This window comes from Silene latifolia, chromosome 2, assembly GCF_048544455.1.
Source record: "Silene latifolia isolate original U9 population chromosome 2, ASM4854445v1, whole genome shotgun sequence".
Classification (NCBI taxonomy): Eukaryota; Viridiplantae; Streptophyta; class Magnoliopsida; order Caryophyllales; family Caryophyllaceae; genus Silene; species Silene latifolia.
Genome location: NC_133527.1, coordinates 183871043 through 183897236, shown reverse-complemented (window position 1 = coordinate 183897236; position 26194 = coordinate 183871043). Strand labels below are relative to the sequence as shown.

The following is a 26194-nucleotide window of genomic DNA, read 5'->3' as shown; positions in this document are numbered from 1 at the left end:
ATACACGGTTCAGCTTTTTGTTTAGAATCAAAATAAACAGAACCAAGTGCAAGTAGAAAGAAACATCGGTAATTCAATATTTACTCGCCTTTCCGGAACAATGTGCACAATACATGCAATACAACTATAGAACTCTTTCCAAATTATGATGGTCGATTACAATTTTCAAGCTATCTAAAATTTCAGGAATGCAGTGACGACAAAGTTAGAGTAGAAGTGCATCCAGGTTACGCTTCCCATCAGGACCCTTAGTATACCATGATTTTACAAATTCTCCATATAGGACTTCCCGATACTTTGGCGCAGATTTTTCAACAAGTTCGGGAGCCGGGGCGATTTTCCGGGTTTTAGCAGGGTCGTGAAATGTGGCCACTGAAAGACGTGCTCGATTTGCATTGGTTATAGCTCGGTGGATCGCACTCTTGTATTCTCCATTTGTAATGACCTGCAAAGACCAATTATATCTAAGAAAAATTTGACACAAATCCAAATGTCTAAACCAAATCTTTAAACTAAGAATGTAAGACTTTTGGCTGGAAAAGACGTCATCGGCACCAGATCTATTTTAATTTCTTCATTTTTCTTTCTTGGCTAATTAAATTGAATTGCCTCATTTTTACATCAGACAAGCTTTTGTATCTCAAATGTCTCTCTTAGGGTCTTACCCAGACAATTGGCATTTTAGCAAATCTCCCTCCATTTTGTTATCACATGATGTTTCCGTTTTCAAGGCAAGCCTTTGATTTTCAATTTTACTCAAATATAAATTACATAATTCAATTTGTAGTGAAAGATGTTTTCAAAAGAGTATACATTTCATGATATTTTCGCAATTTTTGCTACCCGGTAATAAATTTTGAGAGAAATCAAAGAAAGTAGTACTGAGTTTTGAGGTATCAGAAAGAGATGGTACCTACCTCTGTTTGATCTGCCAAAATTACAACAATCGCATGAGATAAGGGCTGTACAGTCACCCACTCTTCACCTTTCAAAACTTCAAGCCCACCAACATCATCCTGGATAAGTAGGGTAATCGCACCAAAGTCAGAATGCGACTGCAAACCTAGAGTAAGCTCTGGCTGGGGACAAGTTGGATAATAACTGATAGTGATATTCTGGTAGAATTCTCCAACTGCATTTTCGATGCTTGAAGATTTCAGGCCTAGACTTTCAGAAATCAACGATAGCAGCTTTTGAGCAAGCGTTTTCATCTGCTCACTGTATTCCTCCACCACTTTCCTGGTTCAGAAAACTATTTGCACATCAATATCGCACACGATATGCCAAAAACATGATTTATTCTGAATTATAAATCATAGTACATATTACAAGCTGCAATTTTCAGTATTTTAACTCTAGGAGGGGCTAGGAGTGCTCGGATACCGTAGTGATTAAACTGAAAAATGTCAATCTTCACCAATCTGAACTGCCTTAGAAATGTACACTATAAAATTTAAACTTTGGAAAACATAAATGCAAAAACATCTGGCCTCTATGAATGCCATGAGGTCTTTCATACAACCTCATCCCATATATAAGAATCTCCAGATTATAGTCTCTTTCCTTAAACATCCCCGTGTATGAAAACTCAATGTTCTCTCTCCCTCTCAGTACAGCCGTATTTTCAGCATATACATCACAATGCACACCATCTTCTAGGTTGCAACCCCAATGCCACCCTTGACACCAACTTACTTATTCTTACCACTATGCACAAAATTTTTAATACATTCTCAATTTTCTCTCTTCTTTAGTTAATTTTTGGGATGGGAACGTCAACTTAGTGGCCGTCGTTGCACCTCCTCTCAGACTCCAACATTTAATTCTAGAATGATCGAACAAGTAAACCCAACAATCACCCAACAATCAGTATATTGTCACCTGACCCAAGGACACGATATCTGTCAAACAGGAGCTCGATCAGTTACATTTCCGATGACAAGGAACACACTATAGCTTATAGGATACACTTCAAATTGCCTTTCAAGCTTCTCATCAAAATTCTCATTCCTCCATAGATTTCCCATACTTCACAGTTGACAATTCAATCGAAAACGACCCACATTACATTGCTCCCTTATTTCAGACAAAAAATTATACTCCGTTGGAAAGGCCTTTTAATAACAGGAACACTCAAATTCAAACCCCCACCCCCACAAAGTAAGTTGAAATAGACAGAAGACAAGATGCCAACACAAGGCCTTTTATTAACACGATAAAACTCCGTCCCTGCAAATTTGACCGAACGCCATGAACTTTAAATACTTTTCTCTTCAACGCAATAACGCATTCATTTCCACTATTCAGTACTCATAAAAATGCAAATACCAGTACAAGTAAATAAAGCTATTGCATGAGATTTCTCTATATCCATGCAAAAATCACACTCATTTCACAAAATCCATGACGCCAAAACCATAAATTGCAAACTTAATTAACAACCCATACGATAATCAATGGCGAAACTAAGGGGGGCGAGCAGGAGCGCTCGCTGAAAAATTCGAAACTTTTGGTTAATTTTTGGCAAATTTAACAAAAATAACCCAACCTTTAATATGTCTTCCAGAAATAACCCAACCTTTTAACTTAAACAATAATAATCCAACCTTTGTATTTTTGTCACAAAAATATCCCAAAATCTCACCTAAACTAATTTCTACCTAATATTGAGAAATGATATTTTGTAAAATAGTTTCATAAATCTTAATTTTTTTAATTCATTGGAGTTCAATTATGACATTACTCGTTCCTGTCTCCTCTCCGAACTGCAAATCCTAGTTCCGCCACTGATTAAAATGCGCCATAAGGATGATCAAACGACAATATAAACAGTATAAAACGATTACTTCGTAAAACGGATTAAATTAACCTGTAATTAACCGGATAATGAGGCCAGCGGTTAGAATTACGGCGCGAAAGCGGAAAAGTATGATGATCAAAATAATCTCTCCAATCCAAAACGACGTCGTCGTTCTCACTAACAAGCATCCTACTACCATAACCTTCAGAAGCAGCGCCACTACCATCGCAACCATACTTCAACTTCTCGGAAACATCGAGATCGTTGAAGAAAGAAGATCCGACGGTCCTAATTTCATCGAGGAGCTGAATAGGAACGCCGTGGTTGACCACATGGAAGGCGCCCCAATCGCGGCATGCGGCGGCGATTTCGGCGGATGTGGCGGTGGAGGAGAGGGAGAGGTCAATAAGTGGGATTGCTGCGGTGGTTGGTGCGGCGGCAGCGGTGGTGGAAGGGGAAAGGGAAGGGCGGGTGTGAGGTGGTTGGATGTATTGAGGAGGGATGAGGTTGGAGTTTGCTAGGGTTTGTACTCGAATTGGTAGTGGTTGTGATGGTGGTGGTGTTTCTCCGGTGACCTCCATTGTTGGGGTTTGCAGTTTGGTAGAACTGTAGAAGGATAGTTGGTTGACTTGGTTCTAATGTCTACGCAACAACGATATCTTCATTCAGTAGTCTTAGCAAGTGACGGGTAATGGCGCTCACAAAACGGATAGGGGGAGTGGGAGACAAGGTGGGGTCCGTGCTTCCCTCTCTCCTCTATTTGGGTCATTTGTGAGAGGAAATAGTATATGTCACTCCAAAGTGACGGATACGTGTCGTCTTCAATGAGATGTTGTGATCTTCATTTTCTCAAAGACTTTGGAACCGGAGAATAATGGCATCGCACAATAACACGACACGAATTCAATACGAAATGAAGGGATTTGGTTCGAAGTTTGATGATCCATTTATGTAATGAGTTAAAATGATACGGTATTTAATTGGGTTGGATTTAGGTTAAAATGTTAATGATCTATTTACATGTGACACAAACACAAATTCGAGACAACTCGATTTGTTTGTCAAGTTTATGTACAACGATTATGTGCAAGGTAAAAATTAACAGTTAGTCTTGCTGAAACGAATAGGGGGGACACCCACCTTGTGCTTCCCTCTCTCCTCTATTTGGGTCATTTGTGAGAGGAAATGGTATCCGTCACTCCAAAGTGACGGATACGTGCCGTCTTCAATGAGATTTTGTGAAAAATTAAACCACCAATATGAAAACGGTTATACTTAATTTATCCACAATAAATCTCCTTTGAGATCGTTAAATGACGCAGGGTTCTAAAAGATAGCCGGGATTTAACACTTTTTTTTTTTTGCAGGAAGCCGGGATTTAACACTTAATTTTTAAGTTATCAAAAAAAAATATTATTAATATTTTTCTTATAAAATTTAATTGGTTTCTTATTATCGAGTTAGCCTTGGTCATAAAATAGTCTCATGCAACAATTTATGATCTACCTTTGCTTTGTTTTTCGCTCTCTTTTTTTAACCAGTAACTTTGTAAGAGACCGTTTCACTAATAAAAGGTGGGATAAGTCGTAAGGATGTGGTTGCGCGTTTCTTACTTTGTTACCATATACTCCCTTCTATTCAATATAAACTTCCCTATTTTCTTTTCCGTCTATTCACAATAACTTCCCTATTTTCTTTTTTTTGGTAAGTGTTTGTGTGGTCTAAATTTAATTGTATGGTAGGGTAGTTTATTTGTGTGGTCCAAATTTATTTATATGGTGGAGTAAATGTGCTTCCTTAATTTTTGTGTTAAAATGAAATGAAAAGTTTATTGTGAATAGGAGGGAGTAACTGTTAACTTAGTTGTTCGAACAAAAATAATTGTATGATGTGTACTAGTTTCAGATCCACAATAGCTTATAATGTTCATTTTGCACGTGAAAAACCTTATATTTTTTAGTTTCTACAAGGATGCGAGTGTTTTTTTTTTTTTTCTTTAGTGTTGATCAGAAGTATCCGCTACCGATAGTCGGGGCAATCTCCTCCGGGGTACTGAAGGCAATTTAATAGGTTGACCTCTCAAAAGTTTGGTTTTTTCATTCGCAAGAGTAAGCAATCGAACCCGTGACCACTTGTTTAAAAGATGAGAACCCTTACCACTCACACCAGCCAACTTTGGTACAGAATGTGAGTGTGATATGCATTAATCCCATGTACTGACTAGCATAGTATCTAGATCAGCTGTCACGAGATTAAAACCTCACTCCTTAGGAAAACTGAAGCAATTGGGTTGATTCCAAACATGCTCTTGGCCTAACTTATTGAAAATGAATTTTTGTTTTTTAAGCTTAGTGTGTGTTTGGCCTACTTTGTAAAAGTGTTTTTGGACTTAAAAGCATTTTTTGGCCAAACACAACATTTTTTAAAAGTTAAAAAAAAAATTACAAAAGCTAAAAATCCATATTTTTGCCCATGAAAATAGAAGCATCAATTTGATGCTTCTACTTTTGAAAAACACTTTTAGAAAATTAAGGAGGTGTTTGGCCAAGTTTTCTAAGTGCTTTTCTAATTGTAAAAGTAAAAGCTGGGTCAAACACTATAATTTAGGGAGATAAAAAACTACTTTTGAAAAGTCAGAAGTTAATAAAAAGCTATTAGAAACAGAAGCACCAAATTGATGTTTCTGCTTCTATTTCTTCCAAAAACTCTTAGGATTATGGAAACAAAACAAAAAAAAAACTAAAAAACAGTAGTAGGCCAAACACATCAATTTGTTAAGAAACTACTTTTTCAAAAAGTAGTTTATGAAAAAACTCATTCTAGAAAGTAAAAGTTATTTCAAAAGTAGGCCAAACAACACCTAAGGTTCAAAAATAAAAACTCATTTTTGAAAAGTGAGGCCAAACATGCTCATTTTCTAAAAGTGTTTTTCAAAAACAGTAGTAACGAATTGCCGCTTCTATTTTTATGGGCAAAAAGATGATTTTTTGGCTTTTGAGAAATTTTGCTTTAGCTTTTAAATAATGATGTGTTTGGTCAAAAACTATTTTTAAGGCCAAAAATACTTTTAAATGTCAGACCAAACACACACTTAAGGAGTCGTTTGGTTGCCTCGATAAAACGTAGGCATTCGGAAATCCCATGAATTGAAAAATCAAGACTTGTTTGGTTGACATATTTTTTGTAAAATGGAGGAATTCTAACTTCCTAGGAACTTCCAATGCCTACATAATGGGGGAATTGGCTTACCTAACCCCCCCCCCCCCTAGGTAATTGAAAGTTCCGGTGGAATTAGATTCCTACATTGATAACCAAACAAGTTTTCTCAAATCATATGAATTCAATGTAGGAACTTAATTCCTATGAATTAGCATTTCCTAGGAAAGTCTAATGCCTTCATGAACCAAACGACTCCTTAGTGTTTGACCTAGTTTGTAAAAGAGATTTTGGACTCAAAAGCACTTTTTGGCCAAACAAATCATTTTCTAAAAGTTAAATAAAAATTCTCAAAAGCTAAAAATCCATATTTTTGCCCATAGAAATAGAAGCAGCTATTTGTTGTTTCTGCGTTTGGAAAACACTTTTGGAAAATTTAGCTTGAAAAACAAAAACTCATTTTTTAGAATCGAAGCCAAACATGCTCTTAATCATTTTAATGCAAGTTTAGACTATTTATCAAAATAGAGTTCAGGAGTAATCATCTTTTATTGTTACGTTTGAAGTAAAGTCTCTCCTAAAGTCGTTTTTCCAACGAGTGGCTTTAGTGGAATAAAATTTTGACAATAAACACTGATGGGGCATATTCTGCACCCGCTGACCAAGTCAACATATTTACCAAGGTCAAAGCTAAAAGACAACAAGTCAAAAGAAAAACGGCCTAACCGACAAAGCCTGTCGGCCTGTCACTTGGGTCTCGGCTCGGCAACTAGCCGGCCGAGAGGCATATCCGTATACTCGCATCCAGTCCCCTCGGCATGGAGTCAACAAGGCCTGCAGGCCTGTCATGGGTCCCTCGGCCGAGGTTTAGACAGTCTTTCCACCTGTTACGCCACTTGGCCACTACGTGACAAAAGGTGAAAGTCTATAAATACTCCACATCTCTCATTGAGAAACCAACTGGAAAATCTGACATAAAACTCCTTTATCTCTCTACAATATACTTTGCCAAGTTAAACATACAACTTATCTCTCTAAGTTTACTGACTTGAGCGTCGGAGTGAGTACGCTCGGCCCCAAGCCGAGCCCTCAGTTTGTTCATCTTTACAGGAAAGAGTGAAAGGAAGAGACGAGCAACGACATCATTCTACAAGCTCAAGTGGTCACAATCCTGCTCCGGAATTACACCCGGAACAAACACGGAAAAAAAAACTGAATTCAGACACTATTTAGAAAATTAAACATTGTAAGCATGTTTGGCCTCGCTTTAGGAAAGAGAAAACCATTTTTGCTTTTAGAAATGAGTTTTTTAATAAGCTACTTCTTGATAAAACTTTTGGTGTTTGGCCTAATATTTTACGGAAAAATGACTTCTCAATAAGACTTTTTACATAAGCGGATGAAAAATGAACATTTTTGTTGAAAAGTATATCAAGATGGATCTCGATTTGTAGAGAATGAAAAAAATATGAATGAATAAGTATTAATTTTATTTTTTCTGACATGTTTACCGCATACAGTTTGTCATTTATGCATTAAAAATCTTTAAGATAAAAGTAAGGATTATTTCACAAGAATAATCCATCCTATTGGTGTCCAACTCATATTAATCCCTCCTTTATATTAACTCACTATAATACATACTATCACACAACTTTCTTAACTTGCACTTACCCACTTAAGTCACCTGCTAGTTCCGGTTCCTCCTTTTTAACCCTATATTTGGCTGGTTGCTTCTTCTTCATTTCAACTTCTTCTTTACTACTTTCCTTGTTATTTCTCCTCCATTACTGACAACTTCATCCTCCCTTTTAACCCTCTCAATAAAACCACCCTCTCCACTAAGCTAATCATCAAGAATCTTTTACCCAACAATATTTAGGTATTTTTCATTCTTAATATTTGCTTGTTTTAAAGATGGTGCTGCTCCAAAATCAAAATCAATAGAATGAAGGGTATTTTGCGAGAATAACAACCACTCTCCTTTAATGGCTCAACGCCACAGCTCACATGCCGCCACTCAACACCACCTAGCGAGTCCCCATTATCCTACACCGCCACCACCACCACCACCCCAACACGATTCCATCACGGTCACATCACTCATCACCCCTCAATCACTCCCTATCTACATTTCAGCAACTCCTCGACAACATCATTGACGCAACTTATTGTCCCCTTAATTTAACTCTCTCTCTTCCCTTACTTGTCCACCGTACAGATCCTGATGTCGGAGCAGCGTTGATGTTGAAGGGTTGCTAGAGTGAGGTGGAGGTGTGATGGTGTTTTTGGCAGCCACGAATTTGGAGGTTGTAGAGTGGTGGTGATGGAGCTATGTAGGGCCGTATGGTACAATAGATGGTGAGGTGGGAGTATAGCTTGCCATTGATGGTGAATTTTTGTGGGTTTCAATCAATTTCAAATTTCCCCAAATTCAACCGGAAAAAGTTAGAGTTTTTGGTGAAAACTGAAAAATTTATTAATGAAATGTTGGAGTGTGTATTGTATTATGTTAATGAATGATGAAAATGAAGAATATGTTAATGAAATGATGAAGATTTACATTAGAGAGAGGATGAAGATGAATGTTGTTTACAGCGGAGAGAGAAGTGATGAGGAGGAAGGTAAAAAAAATGAATTTTTATTTCATTTAATAAAGGGTTTACCTGTTGAACAGGTAGCCCTTCACCTAGGTGTAAAATGGGAAGGTTGTTGGATATTATGTATTATTGTGAGTTAATATGAGGGATGGATTAATATAAGTTGGACACCAATAGGATGGATTATTCCTGTGAAATAATCCTAAAAGTAAAAGCTAAAACACCAAATTGGTGCTTCTACTTCTGACTCTCAAAATTGGCTTTTGGGCTTAAAAGAAGTTATTTTAACTTCTTCAAAATTAATTGTTTGGCCTAACTCATGCTTGTTCAGTGAAAAAACACTTCTAAAAGTCGGGGCAAACAGCACCTAAATACGAAGTACACTCAACTCTCTATCAGTCCTTAAATTTTGTATAATTCATCACCCAAATCTACTAATAAGTGTTGATATTATGCTAAAAATGTCACAAAAACTCCATAATATGTCTCACATTAATTTTTTAAGGCCTGCTTTCAACATAATTATAAAAGCTGATCAATATTTGTTGAATTTCTTAATGTCCATTTTCAAGGGACGGTCTTATGTTGAACACAATGCAAATTGTATGTTGAATGTGTTAAAGATTACGATTGAGAGTGAAAATTGTGTGTTTTCTCATTCATCGAGTACGGTATTTATACAACGTAATACGGTGTGTATACATTAAATGCACCAAAGACATTTGCCATATTACTGTAGTAAATGTAGACTTATGGGAGGATGGTGGAGTAAATCCCGGAGGTGAGATTTTCACCTTGACTTTGTGTTTACAACACTCCCCCTTGGAAATTTCACCTTATAATTACTTGGATTGTACTATATGCTTTGAAGGGTACTACCTCATTAAAAACCTTGTCAGTAAAAACCCAATGGGATAAAACCTAACTAAGGGAAAAAGAGTGTAGTGCATATAGTACTCCCCCTGAATTCAACACATATCCTTGAGCCGTCTCATTCCGATCTTGCGAACTAGTTCTTGGAATTGCTTTGATGGTAGTGACTTTGTGAACAAGTCTGCAAGGTTCTCGCTTGACCTGACTTGTTGGATGTCAATTGTTCCTTGTTCTTGAAGATCATGTGTGAAAAAGAATTTTGGAGCTATATGCTTAGTTCTATCTCCTTTGATATATCCTTCCTTTACTTGAGCTATACACGCCGTATTATCCTCGTATATTATTGTCGGATGATCACTTGTCTTGATATCGCATTCCTTTTCAATGTACTGTATCATGGATCTCAACCATACACATTCTCTTGAAGCCTCGTACAATGCAATTAATTCTGCATGATTTGATGATGTGGCAGTCAAAGTTTGCTTTGTTGACTTCCAGGATATGGGTGTACCGCCATATGTAAATACATATCCTGTCTGAGATTTTGCCTTTTGTGGGTCTGACAAGTATCCAGCATCTGCATATCCAATCAACGTAGCATCTTTCTTTCTAGGATAAAATAATCCTAAATCTTGGGTTCCTTGAAGGTACCTTAACAAGTGTTTAACTCCATTCCAATGTCTTTTAGTTGGTGATTCACTAAACCTTGCTAGTAAGTTAACCGAAAATGCTATATCTGGTCGAGTATTATTTGCCAAATACATTAATGCACCTATTGCACTAAGATATGGTACTTCTGGTCCTAGAATATCTTCGTTGGCTTCTCTTGACCTAAATTCGTCCTTTTCAACACTAAGAGAGTGAACAACCATTGGAGAACTAAGTGGATGTGATCTAGCCATTCCAAATCTTTGTATGACTCTTTGGGTGTAATTTTCTTGGTGAATAAGAACTCCATTCTTAAGATGCTCGATTTGTAGTCCAAGGCAGAATTTTGTTCGTCCGAGATCTTTCATCTCGAATTCTTTCATTAGATATTTTGCCGTGACTTCAAGCTCGGCTGGAGTTCCAATGATGTTTAAATCATCGACATACACCGCAATGATTGTGAATCCATTACATGTTTTCCTAATAAAAACGCATGGACTAATGGGATCATTTTTGTAACCTTCTTTCACAAGATATTCTTTCAGACGATTATACCACATTCGCCCTGACTGCTTTAATCCATATAAAGACTTTTGCAGTTTGATACAAAACATCTCCCGAGGTAGTTTAGAGTTGTAATCGTTGGGCATTTTCACTCCATCTGGGATTTTCATGTATATATCAGTGTCAAGTGACCCATATAAATATGCAGTCACGACATCCATAAGGCGCATGTATAATCCCTTTGATACTGCAAGGCCAGTTATAAATCTTAGAGTTGTTGCATCAACTACAGGAGAATATGTCTCATCATAATCAACTCCTGGCATTTGCGAGAACCCTTGTGCAACAAGTCTTGCTTTATATCTTACAATTTCATTTTTCTCATTTCGTTTCCTGATGAAGACCCATTTATGCCCTACCGGTTTTACATTCTTTGGTGTTTGTATTATCGGGCCAAAAACTTCTCTTTTCTCAAAAGACTTCAATTCTGCTTTTATTGCTTCCTCCCATTTTGGCCAGTCGTGTATTTGACGACACTCGTTAACATTTTTTTGGCTCAATATCATTTTTGTCATCATGATTTCATTGCGATGGAGCATACAAATATTTCGTCGATATTGACTTCTACTCGGTTATATTCAATTCCCGTATGAACATAATTCATTGAGATTTCTTGGTTGTCATCATTTACATTTTCCAAAGTTTGATCTCTCGGTAACTCTAGTAGTGTTTCTTCTTCACTATCTTTATCACATGATATTTCCTTTTGTTTCTTCGATTTTCTAGGTTTGAGATCCTTTGAGCCCGGTGGTCTCCCACGTTTCCTACGTGCCATAGATTGTTCTGCTATTGACTTGTCAGAGTTTTCTATAGGAATGTCAATTCTGGCAGGCGCATTTGCTGTTGGAATATGAGACTTTGTGACCCCTTTTGAGTTTGTAAATGCATTAGGTAATTGATTAGCAACACTTTGCAAATGAATTATCTTTTGTACTTCTTGATTACAAGAACCATTTCTTGGATCAGGGTATAATAATGAATCTGCATTCCATGTAATTTCTCTTGGTTGTTGGTCCACTTTCCTTTCTCCCCCTAAGACTGGGAATGTATGTTCGTCAAAATGACAATCGGCAAATCGTGCCGTGAATAAATCTCCAGTCATAGGTTCAAGGTATTTAATAATACTTGGAGAAATGAATCCAACATATATACCCAGTCTTCGTTGTGGACTCATTTTAGTCCTTTGGGGTGGAGCAATTGGTACAAAAACAGAGCAACCAAATGTTCTTAAATGTGATATATTTGGTGGGTGTCCTGTTACCAGTTGTAAGGGGGAAAATTTATGATATGCAGTAGGCCTTAACCGGGTTAAGGTTTCTGCATGTAGAATAGCATGTCCCCATGCTGATGTTGGTAATTTTGATTTCATTAGTAGCGGCCTAGATGTTTGCTGCAATCTTTTTATCATTGCCTCGGCCAGTCCATTTTGTGTATGGACGTGTGCTACTGGGTGTTCAACATCTATGTCAATCGACATACAATACTCATTAAATGCTTGAGAAGTAAACTCCCCGCATTATCCAGGCAAATTTTCTTAATATTCGATCCGAAATTGCGTTAAATAGTCCGATTATCTGAGCAAGTAATTTCGCAAGAGCAAAATTCCTTGTGGAAAGAAGGGTTACATATGACCATCTCGTAGATGCGTCAATTAGTACCATAAAATATCGAAATGGTCCACATTGTGGGTTAATTGGGCCACATATATCACCTTGAATCCTTTCAAGGAATCCGGGTGATTCATTCTTAATTTTGCTTGTCGATGGTCTTGTAATAAATTTTCCCAGTGAACATGCACTGCAAGGAAAATCACTAGATTTTATTACCCTGACATTCTTTAAAGGGTGTCCCAGTGAACTTTCAATAATTTTTGTCATCATGCCAGGTCCTGGATGACCTAACCTATCATGCCACAAAGTGAATGCGGTCTTATCATTTATTTTTGTTGATGACATCATGCTAGTTATAATGGGATTTATATGTGTATAATATAAACCAAGAGAGTATTATGGCATTTTCTCGGATATGCATTTCTTGCCCAATTTTATTATTGTTAGGCGTATATTCTTTAGAATTTTCTGTCATGGTTTCAATATGATAACCATTTTGTCGCATATCTTTGAAACTGATCAGGTTTCGTTGCGACTTGCTCGAGTATAGCGCTTTATGTATTGTTATGCTTGTTCCCATTGGGAGTACGATGATAGCTTTTCCACAACCTTCAATTATTTCAGCGTTGCCGCATATAGTATTCACATATGCTTTAATTGGCATTAATTCTGAAATATTTTTGTCTTTGTTTCAAGATAGTGTGAGTTGTGCCGCTATCTATTAAGCATGCTTCTGCATCGGTTGTCATATCTAAAACATTAAAATAAAGACTATTAATATTGTTTAATAATTATGTTTAGGATGCAATGAAAATGGAAACTAGTATATTACATTATTTGAGGTAAGAAATAAAAGCATATTAAACATGGATGCATAGTAAGATTTAAAATATAGGTAACATATTTTCTACATAGTAGATGTCATATTGAATCCACTACTACCGGCGCCATCATCCAGAAAGTAGTTTGCCGTTTCGATCATGTCTGATTCAAGCATGTCAGTCTCAACCATGTTTGATTTAGGCATATTGGATGTTAATGGTATGGCATCAGTAATAAAATGTGCCTCAGGCCTTTTATTCTTTTGCCTGATGGATGCCTGGTAGAGGTCGACAAAGTGTTTTGGCGTGCCACACGCGCGAGCCCAGTGTCCTCCTAGACCACACTTATTACAAGTAGTTCTAGGTTTTTCAATATTTTCGGGATAAGCCTTCCGCTTTCCGTAATGTGGTTTTTTAAACGTATTTTGACCTCTACTTAGGCCAGAACCACGTCCTCTACCGCGTCCTCGCTTATTGATCCAGCGTCCACGCCCACTTCTAGCAACAAAATTTGCCTCAGGTATTGCAATAGATCCACTTGGCCTCAAATTATCGTTTTTTAACAAAACATTGTCATTTTGTTCAGCGACTAAAAGTATTGCAATAAGGTCAGTGAATTTTTCAATTTTGCTTTGCCTTATTTGTCTTTGAAAATCAATATTGCGTTTGCCCATAGTTGAGAATGTTTTCTCGATTTTAGTGAAGTCGCTAACTTCATGACCACAATACTCCAATTGTGAGGCAATGCGAAATAGGGCCGAATTATATTCGTTTACCGAAGTAAAATCTTGGAAACGTAAGTTTTCCCATTCATGGCGAAGTTTAGGGAGTAGGACATACTGTTGATGTACAAACCTTTCCTCAAGGCGAGCCCATAATTCAGAAGGGTCTCTTATTCGCAAATACTCATTTTTTAGCCCTTCATCCATATGATGTCGTATAAATATATGAGCCTATTGCTTTTCTTGGTAGGTACCAAAATTACCTACCTCAACAGTATGATCGAGGCCCTTGGCTCCCAAATGGGCTATGACATCGTCTTTCCATAGCAGAATTTACGCCCGGATAAATCAAGAATATCGAAGTCTCTTTTGGCAATGTGAGACATTTTTCTATGTAACGTAAAAAAAAATAAAAACTGTTAGAAAACAAGAATAGTTATGTTCAAGTTTTCTACCTTAATTAATTCAACATTATTACCTTATTGCGGTTAGTGGTCTTGTTATTCATTTATTATAATTCAAATTGGTCATAGATTAAGATTATATAAAGGAAGATAATTCAGCTTAATCAAAAGATTACAATAAAATTAATATAAAAGCATAAATAACAATATGTAACAAGAGCTAAATATGCATAAAACTTACTTATTATTCATAATATGAGCTAAAAACATAGCGAAAAGGGCAACTAATACAATTATTATTATCATTAACCAACTAAGCCGGGTTTCTAACTCACGAAGATTTTTCTTAATAGAGCGCATGAGCTCGTCTTCGGGTATTGTATCCTTATTATTATCCATTTTTTTTTTTTTTGTTTTTTTTTTGTTTTTCTCGTGATTTTGGATAAGGGAAGAAGACTTTGGATAAGAGAAGAAGTGAGTAAAATGATAGAGTTTATAAGGGTTTTATAGGGGTTAAAAATACTGTAGCGTCGGTGGTAATAGTGATAATATTAAAGGAAAAAAAAAATATTAAACTAAAAGAAAATGTTTACGATTATCAATGAGATATTCAAATAAAATTAGAAACAAGATGTAATACATATGGAAGGATATTAGGCTCTTAATGCATACTACATATGATATTAATACTATCTTAGACATGCAATTACAACTTCTATTTTCAAATTATTATACTTATATTATACTTATTATACCCAACAAACTTGACTTTTGCTACACCTAACTATGACTTTTGCTACACCTAACTATAACCTTTGCTACTATACAACCACTGACAATTTTTTTCTCTTCCTCATTTCTACATTTTTCCAAGTCTCTCGTTGTTCTTTGAGAGACAAAAAAAATGCTTCATTCCAAAAGCTCTATTAAATAACAACCTTCATAATATCATCAAAATAAAATAAAATATTTTACTACCATGGCTAACGATTTTAAAAAAAAACTTTCAGACGATAGACATGGTGGTCGTTATCTGACGTTTCTCGGCCGATGTTGCCGGCCTAGGTGGCCCTAAGAGGCCGTCGGCTGGGGTAGATGGTTCAGTAATAATATTAGTATTGGGGCGTTTTTCGCGGATGGAGTCGGTTGATTCGGTTGACTCTGAGGACACTTGTTCGTCTCTTGGTCTCTTCAAGCGAGACGTTCCCGCTATATTCTCGGGAAAAAATTGTCGGGTTTTGTGACACTTTTTGGTTTCTCTGTCTACTTGACTATTGAGGTTGGTTCGAATCGGTTTTGATAAGTGTTGATTAAGTGGGGCAACAACCGATGGTTCACTCGGTTGTGGTTGTGGTTGCGGTTGCGGGCAAGCAACAGGGATATTTATAGGTAAGTCATTAGTAGGTTCGGTGATCAAATATATGTTAGAATTTGAGATATAACTTAAAATAGTGGTGATCCCATGACATTGTTGATCCATGTTAAAAATATTATTTAGTAATATAATTGTTTGAAAAAAAAAATTTCTAAGAGCTAAATTATTACGAGTATTTTGAAAATGATACCTTGCGAATTCGGAGCAAGCTCGTGCTGATAACGTGTTAAAGATTACGATTGAGAGTGAAAATTGTGTGTTTTCTCATTCATCGAGTACGGTATTTATACAACGTAATACGGTGTGTATACATTAAATGCACCAAAGACATTTGCCATATTACTGTAGTAAATGTAGACTTATGGGAGGATGGTGGAGTAAATCCCGGACGTGAGATTTTCACCTTGACTTTGTGTTTACAACAGAATGGATATATATTCCAAGTCACCAACAATGGACCGTGGACGGCCTTTATATTACTCCTTCCGTACCAGATCAAAGGTAACACTTACTATAAACGGACGTACCACACCAAAGGTAACATTCCTTATTTGGCCCACAACATTACCAAGTTATCCTTATAACCATTTGATATTTACACAAAATGCCATTACATACCCCACTTACCAACCCACAATTAAACCCACAATTACATACCCCACCTATTTTTTCCCTCTTTACCCTTACTTTTTCCACTTTTTCTTAAATACTCCAATTTTCCTTACGTTACCTTTGGTGTGGTACGGAGGGAGTATATCACAAATTCTCATTATAGACGGACACTATCCGTCTATACGTATAGACGGATACCATTTTCCCTCACAAAATACCCATTTACCATAAAGTGAAAAACACATGGGGGTGCCCCACCTTGTCTCCCCTACCCATTTTATTAGAGGTTTTTACCCGTCTGTTCGCCCCACCCGTCTATACCAAGACCTATTGATATTATATTCATGACTCATGAGTCATGATGGAAGGGGACAATGGGCAATGAGAATGGGTAAGAGAAGTACTCATCATTGGTTTTTATAATATTTAGCTAAAATCTTTCCATTTTTAAAACCCTTAAGACCATCCCCAAGTAGAAGGTCGCCTTAATCGGGTCATCACAAATTTTCCTCTTAATCGCACCTTATTAATCTTGACCCACTTTCACCCTCCCAAGCAGAAGGTCACGACCTGGGTCACCAACCCAATCATTTTTCCACTTTCCAACATTTTCAATCATTTACCACATTCACTACCCCACCAAAACATCTCTCTTACTTTTACAATTATTATTTAATAACATACTACAATTAAGTTATTCTTTTCATTTTTAAAATAAATTCTACTCAAATATGTTAAGTAAATTAATTTGACAGTGTACATAAAAAAAAAAATTATTGGCAATAAATAAAATTTATTGAAAGCATGAGTCAACATATAAAAGTGGGAATTGGAGTACTTTGATTTAAATCGTCAATTTTGAGAGTCTTGATATGTTGAATAATCGTCAATAGCATAACTTGAAAAATCAAACTCGTTTAAATCCATAATATATTTGAAAATTGAGAATTATATAAGTGTTTGAGTTATATATTTTTTATGTTTGTAATTTATTTTAGGTAGGAGATTAAAAATATTACTGATTTGCATTTTTTACTTCTAGTTTTATACTGTTTTTTACATTTATTTTTACTACACAATTAATATTTATGGTTGTATGGTAGGAGTTGAGAAGATTATGGATGAAAAATTAAAGAGACTTGGGGAAATGGAAGGAAATTGGCGAAAAGAAAAGAAGGAAGAAAAATGGGGCAGCCTGGATGCAACAGAACAGCAGAGAAGAAAGCAGAGGAGCTGCACTTTTTTTTGTACTTTTTTTATTTTTTTGATTTTTTAATGTTGTAAACCAATAGAAATACGCCACGTGTAAGGTCACCAACTTTTAACAATTTCTCTACTCAGGGTCATGGGTTGCCCCTGAGTTATTCAAGGTCACCAAAATCATGTTGTTAATCCTAGTTTAAAGAGTCATTAGCGTGACCCGACAAGGTCACGACCTAGTCGGTGACCTTGCTTGGGGATGGTCTAATAAAAGGGCTAAAATATTTAGCATATTAGTAGTTTACTTTGTGTTTAAGTGAAATATAAATTTAATTCTCCAGTATAAAAAATTCGTTATCAATTGTATAATCACTTACTTAACACTTTATCCAACCCTTTTATGTGTGGATAATGACCGTTTATTCGTTGAACCATCGATAATAAATAGGGTAATATCACAAATAACGGATATGCTGAATAAAGCTTTTAAAATGGTGGATAAATACTCATAGCTAACCTAATCCAACACTCTAACAATTGGTTTCCCTTACCACGATTATAAATAACGACGGAAGAAAAACAATCATTCTATAACAAAATGTCTATAATTTCATTTCATTTTTTAATAAAAATGATCACCTCTTTATCACCAAAAAAAAGTATTACGTAACATCATCTCATCGTAACTTACAACTTACTACCGTCGCAATGGAAAATTGACTGACACATTGGTCGAGTATAACCCAAATTCGACTGGATTTAATATAAGGGTAATGATAAATATAACCCAAATTCTCATTTGTGACGGTAATATCCGTCAGAAGCTTATGATAATATAAACCCGATGGTTAATACGGAGTGCAATTTCTTTCATCTTTCATTTCTAAAAAAGAATTCAAATTTGGACCTCATTATCTTAGATGTCAATGTCGTAAACGCTACTCGAAACCCCCAAATTCTCCATTTCTTCTCCCTCTTTTTCCCACCAAATCTTCGTAATTACTGTAGCAGCCGCCATTTTTGTGCTCATCCTTCTCACTCCTTTATCCAGATCTACTTTCCAGGTTTTTCCTTTGTTTTTCTTTTCAATTATTGCTAATTTCCAGTTTTTTGGTTTCCGAATTAAAATTCGCGATTATTTCTATTTGCAGTATTATTTCTTCTAAATTTCGATTGTATTGCGTAGTTTATCTTCATTTAGCAGTAATTATACTTGTAGTTGGACTTTAGTGATTGATTTTGATGCTTGGAGCATTACGAGTAGTAATAATTGAATTATAATGTTGCAGGGTGTATATTAGGGTTAGGGTTAGGGTTTCTGAATCGTTCGTGTTCCAGTCGTTGCTCGATTTATAGCTCCCACATTGTATCGCGAGCAGATCAAATTACTTGAGCGGAATTATTCAGTAGGACTTCTTGAGGTTTCTCTTTGTATTCTCTTCTTTGGTTATCAGTTAGTCCTCCCATCTTAATCATTTGTTTACTTTTTTGTTCTTTGTAAGACGTACTTCCTCTGTCCCGATCATTTGTTGTCCTATTCCATTTCGGTGTGTCTCAATCAATTGTTGCCCTGTCTATTTTAAGAATGAACTTAATGAGCATTTTGATCATTCACACTCAATTTGTTCCATTTGTCAGTTAGTAATTGGCCCCCTCCCTTTCCCTGATTTTTGTGCGAAAACCAAAGGACAACAATTGACCGTGACGGAGGGAGTATTAATCAAAGTTAAACAACAATTGGGATGAAAGGAGTAATTTGTTGTTTCTTGAGTTAGATCAGTTTCAAAGTTAATATAGGTCATACGACATTTACAAAGGATATCAAATCAATCAAATTGACATTTATAGAAATTAAACAAAGGTTAGGCTCTTAACAAAAAGGTGACCAACATTAAAAATCGACGATTCAATATACCATCTGTGATTGAACTGTAAATGTGTAATGTTGCAGGATGTCACTCTAGAGTAAGGGACTCTAGTTGTTCGGGTTTCCAGACAGTTGTTCGATTTATTGCTCACACGTGGTATTAATAAGAGAGTAAGCTGCATGATGAAAATCATGAAATTATCTATTTGAACTTTTCCAGGCTTTTGTATGTATTTTTTCACTTGTTATTGGTTAATTCCGTTAGTTGATGAGTTGTTTTTTTGGGGGGTGAATTAGAATATGGTGCCAATTTACTACATCATCATCGCGTTGCCATGCACTGTTGGAGCAATTGCTTTGGCGATTTTCCACATATACCGTCATCTTATGAATTACACAGAGCCTACTTATCAGAGATATATCGTGCGTATTATCTTTATGGTTCCGGTAAGTGCTGCCTTTCTTCATTTGAGAACCTCTTCTTCAGCTCTGCCATTTATGCCGTGTCACCTTCTGGTTTATATGATAGTGATGGTTGAATCTTTTCGCTGTTGTGATATCCGTCCAAAATGTGGCCATTGTGTTTGGTTGTCGTAAACTTATAGACCTTTCTAATAATTATTGGTGACAACGGACAATTCTGACATGGAAGTACAATGTGTTTGAAAACTAGAAGTCAACTAAATAGATTTAATAGAAATTGAGAGAGTTTCAGGTGCGTTTTGGCACCGGTGGCAAGCTGGTGAAGATCCCCAAAACATTTACCCTAAAGAGATGGATTGATGCCATTTTTTGTATGAATATATTTCAAAAAAATGCTGCGAAACAATTTCAAATTAATAGGTATGTATTAAGTTATATGAAAGAATTAAGCATGAGTCCTTTTATAAGTGGTAACTGTAGATCTGAAGAGGTGAAGCTAAACGGGGAGCCAGCTTGTCGAGAAGATAATTCTTTCATAGTTTCATAGAACTTACTACTTACCTATTAATTTGAAATTGTCATAGATGACTATCACAATGTTGATTAGTATAGGTCATAGAATCTACTGGTCAGTGTTCCTCATATTCCCGTGACCTTATGGCAATGCTGTTATGTCAATTTGATCCATTAGCATTTTATTTCTTCCCTTCTATCTGTGTATCTGTTTGTGAGACACGTTTGCTGGGAACATCGTATTTACTGTTTGGATATGCCCTTTTTTCTCTTTCATTTCAGAAATTAACCCTTTGTTTGGGTACAAAATATGGAGGGAAAGGATGGGGTGCGAGAAAGAGGGATGGGAAAGGGAAGGAAGGGAAGTGGAGATGGAAAGGAGTTTTTTCTCCAAATTTTTTCTTTTTTCGGAGGGGAAATAATTTGCCTTGGAGGAGGGAAATGGAGGGATCCATTTTCCCTCCCTTCCAAATCCCTCTACCACCATTTTGCTATCCAAACAAAGGAATTTGTTTTCCTCCAAATCCCTCCCCCCCTTTTCCCTTCTAATTCCTCAATCTAAACACATCGTAAGTTTATAAGTGAATATATATGGCATGGCAGTCTAAAATATGTATGAAACGTGCTGTTTACAGGTTTATGCGCTTATGTCATTCTTGTCGCTGGTTAAGCCTGACAGTGGCATCTACTTTGATTCTGTAAGAGAAATGTAAGTGTCAAGGATAAAATGTTATATTTGTTGCAAGTTCTACTCTACATTTATGATAGTTACTGTGGACATACTTCGGTTTTGTTCGCTTGATTCAATTGACATATGATGCTTGAATCGAGTAACGTATTATGCAGATATTCAAATACTCCCTCAGCATCTATTCGTTCCTCCCATATTGTTTAGGCACAGTTTTTAATAAAAGAGTAATTAAGTATCAGATTAATCAAACCCACCGTGTATTAGCATTAAACTAGGCGAGATACTCCAACCAAACTACCACCACTCATATAACCCATCACCAGAACCCCACAAAGTTACCACCACTACGGCACTACCACCGTCGCCAGACCATTTTCCACCACTCTCCCACTGCGTCACCACCAGAAACTTACTGTACCACCCACCCAGAAACACTGACATCAAGATGCCACCGCATCACCACCGCCACCATACACAACCCCCATAATAAGAGAATAAACAACCTTTGTCGGGATCGTATGAGGCTGGACAACACACCTACGGGTGGCCGTTTTTGAAATTTACTTGTGCATCAATTCTGTGTCGGGTTTAGTGGAGGATTAATGTTGAACAAGGGTAAGGTAGATTATGATAGCTTTGGAAGTGGCAGTACGACAGCGAAGGAGTGTCAGTCGTCGTGGGAGGAGAGGTTGGCCGGCAAAGAGAAGTCATCCGCAGCCGATCATGGTGGCCAACTACAGGAAACCTATGTCGCGGACCAGGTGCGTTGAGATAGGGAGGTAAATCATCGCCTGGTGGTTGAAGCAGGTTGATGTGGGGAAGACCGGTGGTCCAGGTGTTGGTGAGGAGTGTGGTGGACGTTGTTTGGGGTTGGGAATAGAGGGTGTTTTAATAAATAGTTTGAATGTTTAATTATAAATGGGTAGGGGATTAGTGATTCTTTAATGGGTCATTATACCTAAAAACTTGCCCAAATAGGAAATGGTAGGAACAAAAAGAAGTGTCCCAGCATGGAATATGGGAGGAACAAAATGAGTTGGAGGGAGTATTTGTTAACGAATTAAATATTCAATGCGAAGTTGAGACTGAGTATTTTAGAATGGATGAAATTTTGTTAATTTTATCATTGCTATTGCAGATATGAAGCTTGGGTAATCTATAATTTTTTGTCCCTGTGTTTGGCATGGGTTGGGGGCCCCGGAGCTGTTGTGCTAAGTTTGAGTGGGCGAGTCATGAAGTCCTCAGTGTGCCTGATGACTTGTTGCTTTCCTCCTCTGCCACTGGATGGGTAAGTAATTATCAGTAGAAATTAACTTAGCTAAGCTTGTAATTACTTTTCTGTTCTGAACTGCTTTTTAGCTGTGGTCCTGTGGAATAAGGGATATGAAAGGTTGATCATAAAGTCATTAATAAAAGCATTTACAGTCTTCCGTTATCACTACTATTCAGAACTTTGACTCTCTTGATTGATGTTGCTTCTCAGAGACGATAGTTATGCATGTCTTATAACTGCAAAGTCTTGGTTAGTTTGCAACTGGAAGCTGATGTACGTCGTATTTAATGCTGTTACAGGCGTTTCATTCGAAGATGTAAGCAAGGGTGTCTGCAGTTTGTCATTTTGAAACCCATTTTGGTGACTATGACATTTATACTTTATTCAAAGGGAAAGTATGAAGATGGAGACTTCAGTGCAAAGCAATCCTACCTTTATATCACTATAATCTATACAATTTCATATACTGTTGCTCTCTATGCACTGGTCTTGTTTTATATGGCGTGCCGAGATCTACTTCAGCCTTTCAATCCTGTTCCTAAATTTGTCTTGATAAAATCAGTTGTTTTCTTAACATACTGGCAGGTAATAAACATTTTATTTTTAAATGCTCTGTGTTTGCTGAATGTTGGTAATTTATTTATTGAGGGCCATTAAGCAAAGTAACTCTGATGAAAGGAAAGATCATGGAATGAGTTTTGAAAGGAGGTGGGTGGGGCAATAGAGGTGGATGTTTACCTTTAGTTTGACTTTGGATACATGTTAAGGAGGGAATTAGGGAAGAGGGGAAGAAAAAGAGAGAAAAGGGCGGAGGAGAAAATCCTCCTTCCGTATTTTCTTACTTTGGAAACACATTAATTAGCCTTGTAAGAGGGAAAATACTCTGTTTCCCTCCCATCCAACCTAAAAGTTAAACAAGGGAAATTGGCTCCCTGCCTCCCTCCCTTTCCGCCCCCTCTTATCCCTCCAAATCCCCTCATCCAAGTAGAGTCTTAATGCAAAAAGTATTCTAGTTCATTTTTTCTTTTCTGTCTTTAGGGTGTCCATTTGGGTTACGACAAAAAACTTACAGGAAGCACTTGTATGCATATAACCATTCCATTTAATGTTGTATTCCTCCTTTAATGATAGGGTTAAATGCCTATTGTGTGCATACAATTGCCATACACAAGAGACTTGCTGGCCTATCATATTCATACTGCACAAAAAATGAAAGTAAAGGATATGATAGATACTGTCAAGTTGTTTGCAGGCTATTTCAAGATTTGACTTGCTTGTACGGCCATGATAGTAATTTTCCTAAAGGGGTGTGGTGGAGCAACTCTTTATGGTTTATTTTATAGAAAATATAATGGTACTATTGAAAGTAGGTGATTATAAAAAAATGAGCTCTATTATTACATCTGGTGTAGATGTATATGCCAACTCAGAGTAATTTAGTACTTAATACACTAGACTCATTACACTGATAATTCATATGATTTACGTTTTTCTAGGGTGTGCTGGTATTCTTAGCTGCCAAGTCCGGGTTCATACAAGATGCACAAGACGCCGCAAGTTTCCAAAATTTTATAGTTTGTATTGAGATGCTCATGGCAGCAGCTGGCCACTTTTATGCTTTTCCCTACAAGGAATATGCTGGTGCAAACATTGGTATATCTCCTGGTCTCACTGGAAGCCTTGCACATTCGTTGAAATTGAACGACTTCTATCATGACACAGTTCACCAGGTGAGTCTCCTGCTTTTTTAACAACCTTGAAATTCCTGATTGTCTATTTGTCACCGAACTACAGAAAAAGTTCAGATTGTCATGAAATTATGTTTGCATGCGAGACTTTAATTAATCATAATGTTGGATTATCTCCGAAGATATTGTTGTTTTATCTTTGTTTTTTCAGTAATTATTCTGACATGTCTGATAATATTACAAGGAGCCACAAGGGTAGTTGTTGATGGTTTTTGAACCCAGGTCATGACTCATGAGTACCATCACTCAACTTACATACTAATACCGGCTTCTTTGCTAGATATTCCTAAATAATACTCCTTTATACGAAATTTATTGTCCACATTGTTCTGGTAGTCTACTAGTGTCAACTTTGACCATTTATATTTCTCCAAATATATGAAAAGAGAAAATGTGAAATTTTCATATCATCACTTTTAGAAGATAAATTTAACAAAAAGTAATCAATGTCTGCAATTTCTATTAAATAATCTGATCTTTCACCTTCAATAAAAATACTACCACCTTTACGTTTGTCTCACAAAATGATCCGACCCTCACCAGAGCGAGAATATCTAGCCAAAACAATTGGCGTGACAATATTTGCAAGAATATCTCTCTCATATATTGGAATTTATTACTATAAACGTCGTCGTAGAAATCCAGCTGCTATCTGAACACATATAAGCCGTTGTCTTCCTTCCTTAGAGTTCTCTTTACAATCCTTCTGCAAAACAAGAAAATCAGAGTCATTTGGCACAAAACTACCATCTTTTATCTATATATTGGGAACAAGAAGGCATTGACATGGCGACATTCCGTAGATGAAGCAATTTTATCTGGTATAATTCATCACTGATTGCCAAATGCTGGCCATGTTCAGTCCTCTTTTCAGTAGTTACGGTTAACCTTTGGGAAAATTTTAGGAAAATGGAATGTGATTATGAATATTTCTTACAGTGGACAATTGGACATCATTTGACTGCTGAAGTCGAATGGATTAATTAATTTTGGAATGCAGTGAGTAGATAGTATCACTCTGGTTAGGCTTAGACTGCCAATATCAATTGGAACCTTCCTTAAAACTTAATTAGGCATTGTTCAAACCCCAAAAGTGATGTTACATGTTTGACAACTTGCTAAAATCGACATCAGGCTCAATTTGCCATTTATGTAATGTAATTTTTCTTATTATACTATGTTCTTTGATTTACAAATATGGCTGATAGTCTGCACAATACACAATGCAGTTTGCACCGACTTATCACGATTATGTGCTTTACAACCACGGTGAGGGTGAAGAAGGACCAAGGAAATACAGGTCACGAACATTTGTACCCACTGGACAGGAGATGGATGCAGTGAGAAGAAATAAGCACTTGCACGGAAACAAGCTCGATAATGTTCAACTCTCTAGCCAGTCATCCTCTTCCACAAGCACCCCCATTAATCCTCTCGATGGACAAGAGTTAACGTCAGAAGATATAAAATCATCTCTTCTTGTGGATACCTCAAATTCTCTTGCAGTCCCATATGATATGACTCTTGTTGACCTCGACCTTTCCAGTTTTCCCTCTAATGTTCCTGCTGCCAACGACGGGTCCAAAAGATGACGAGTCCCGAACTTACCTGATTGGTACCCAGGTATTGTTTCGTATTGTACACACTTGTTTTGAGACCAACTACTCGCACCATTGATGAAATTCGAAAACAGTGAAAGTTCTTAAAGTCTGTCCTTTGTTCCAAGGTATGACTTATGAGTCTATCCCTTCAGCATTCGGTCGTGCCTAACCTCTGTATATATGTGATGGACCTAATTTCCCGTCTTAGTACACTCGGTAGAATTCCCAACATTGCTAAGCATTCTTGTTCATTTTTTTCGATCTTTTTGGGTTGATATAAATATTGATATACTCTGTAATTTCTACAATCTCGAGTGGAACGAACATGAGATATTGCGGGGAATTACTTATAAAGTACAAGTATCCATTTTGAAATGTGCTTTCATCTGAGTCTGTTATTCGGAGCATGGTTACCGAATTCGCTCGGTGCCTTACGAATCGCGAATTGTTAAAAGCGAATTCTATCATGTTGCTTACTGAAAATACATACAGTATAACACACATTCTATAAGAGCGAATCATGAATTGGTAAGGACGTATCCATAGCGAATTCGGTAACCATGATTCGGAGTTGGTCTCGGTGGTGGAGTTTGGTTGTCTTTGTTGATTCAACAGGAGCAATGTGTTTTCGTTATGTTGAATTCAGTTCTCATTTTGATTCAGCAAGAACGATGTCCTTTGTTTCGAGTCTGT

General features: G+C 36.7%; 3 protein-coding genes across 6 annotated transcripts; 1 reads left to right on the top strand and 2 right to left on the bottom strand.

Moving 5' to 3' along the window:
* Window positions 1-55: 55 nt before the first annotated feature.
* Window positions 56-3478, bottom strand: LOC141643649 (jasmonate-induced oxygenase 1). Its single transcript, XM_074452891.1, has 3 exons — window positions 2870-3478; window positions 918-1239; window positions 56-445 (listed from the first exon to the last, which is right to left on the bottom strand). Exons 1-3 carry the CDS (start codon window positions 3379-3381, stop codon window positions 206-208), a joined length of 1074 nt encoding a protein of 357 aa, XP_074308992.1. The 5' UTR covers window positions 3382-3478; the 3' UTR covers window positions 56-205.
* A 9680-nt stretch (window positions 3479-13158) lies between these two features.
* Window positions 13159-14001, bottom strand: LOC141641759 (uncharacterized). The gene has a single exon (XM_074450408.1). It carries the CDS (start codon window positions 13999-14001, stop codon window positions 13159-13161), a length of 843 nt encoding a protein of 280 aa, XP_074306509.1.
* A 4246-nt stretch (window positions 14002-18247) lies between these two features.
* Window positions 18248-25876, top strand: LOC141643647 (uncharacterized). 4 transcript variants are annotated; one of them, XM_074452886.1, is made up of 9 exons: window positions 18248-18449; window positions 18675-18791; window positions 19337-19423; window positions 19550-19699; window positions 20824-20897; window positions 22018-22167; window positions 22452-22737; window positions 23649-23882; window positions 25130-25876. In XM_074452886.1, the coding sequence occupies exons 4-9, from the start codon at window positions 19553-19555 to the stop codon at window positions 25490-25492; spliced, it is 1254 nt and encodes a 417-aa protein (XP_074308987.1). In that variant the 5' UTR covers window positions 18248-18449; window positions 18675-18791; window positions 19337-19423; window positions 19550-19552; the 3' UTR covers window positions 25493-25876. The 4 variants fall into 4 exon arrangements, with proteins under 4 accessions (XP_074308987.1, XP_074308986.1, XP_074308988.1 ...); XM_074452885.1 differs by having other exon boundaries at window positions 18675-18806; XM_074452887.1 differs by having other exon boundaries at window positions 18254-18449; window positions 19337-19409.
* Window positions 25877-26194: the final 318 nt, after the last annotated feature.

Excerpts from the sequence above, each read along its gene's own strand:
- LOC141641759 (XM_074450408.1), bottom strand. The coding sequence starts at position 14,001 with ATGGATGAAGGGCTAAAAAATGAGTATTTGCGAATAAGAGACCCTTCT.
- LOC141643649 (XM_074452891.1), bottom strand. The coding sequence starts at position 3,381 with ATGGAGGTCACCGGAGAAACACCACCACCATCACAACCACTACCAATT. Across the intron at positions 1,240-2,869 it reads CATTATCCGGTTAATTACAG|GAAAGTGGTGGAGGAATACA; the intron begins GTTAATTTAATC and ends TTTCTGAACCAG. Across the intron at positions 446-917 it reads TTTTGGCAGATCAAACAGAG|GTCATTACAAATGGAGAATA; the intron begins GTAGGTACCATC and ends TGGTCTTTGCAG.
- LOC141643647 (XM_074452886.1), top strand. The coding sequence starts at position 19,553 with ATGGTGCCAATTTACTACATCATCATCGCGTTGCCATGCACTGTTGGA. Across the intron at positions 22,168-22,451 it reads CCTCCTCTGCCACTGGATGG|GCGTTTCATTCGAAGATGTA; the intron begins GTAAGTAATTAT and ends ATGCTGTTACAG. Across the intron at positions 23,883-25,129 it reads ATCATGACACAGTTCACCAG|TTTGCACCGACTTATCACGA; the intron begins GTGAGTCTCCTG and ends TACACAATGCAG.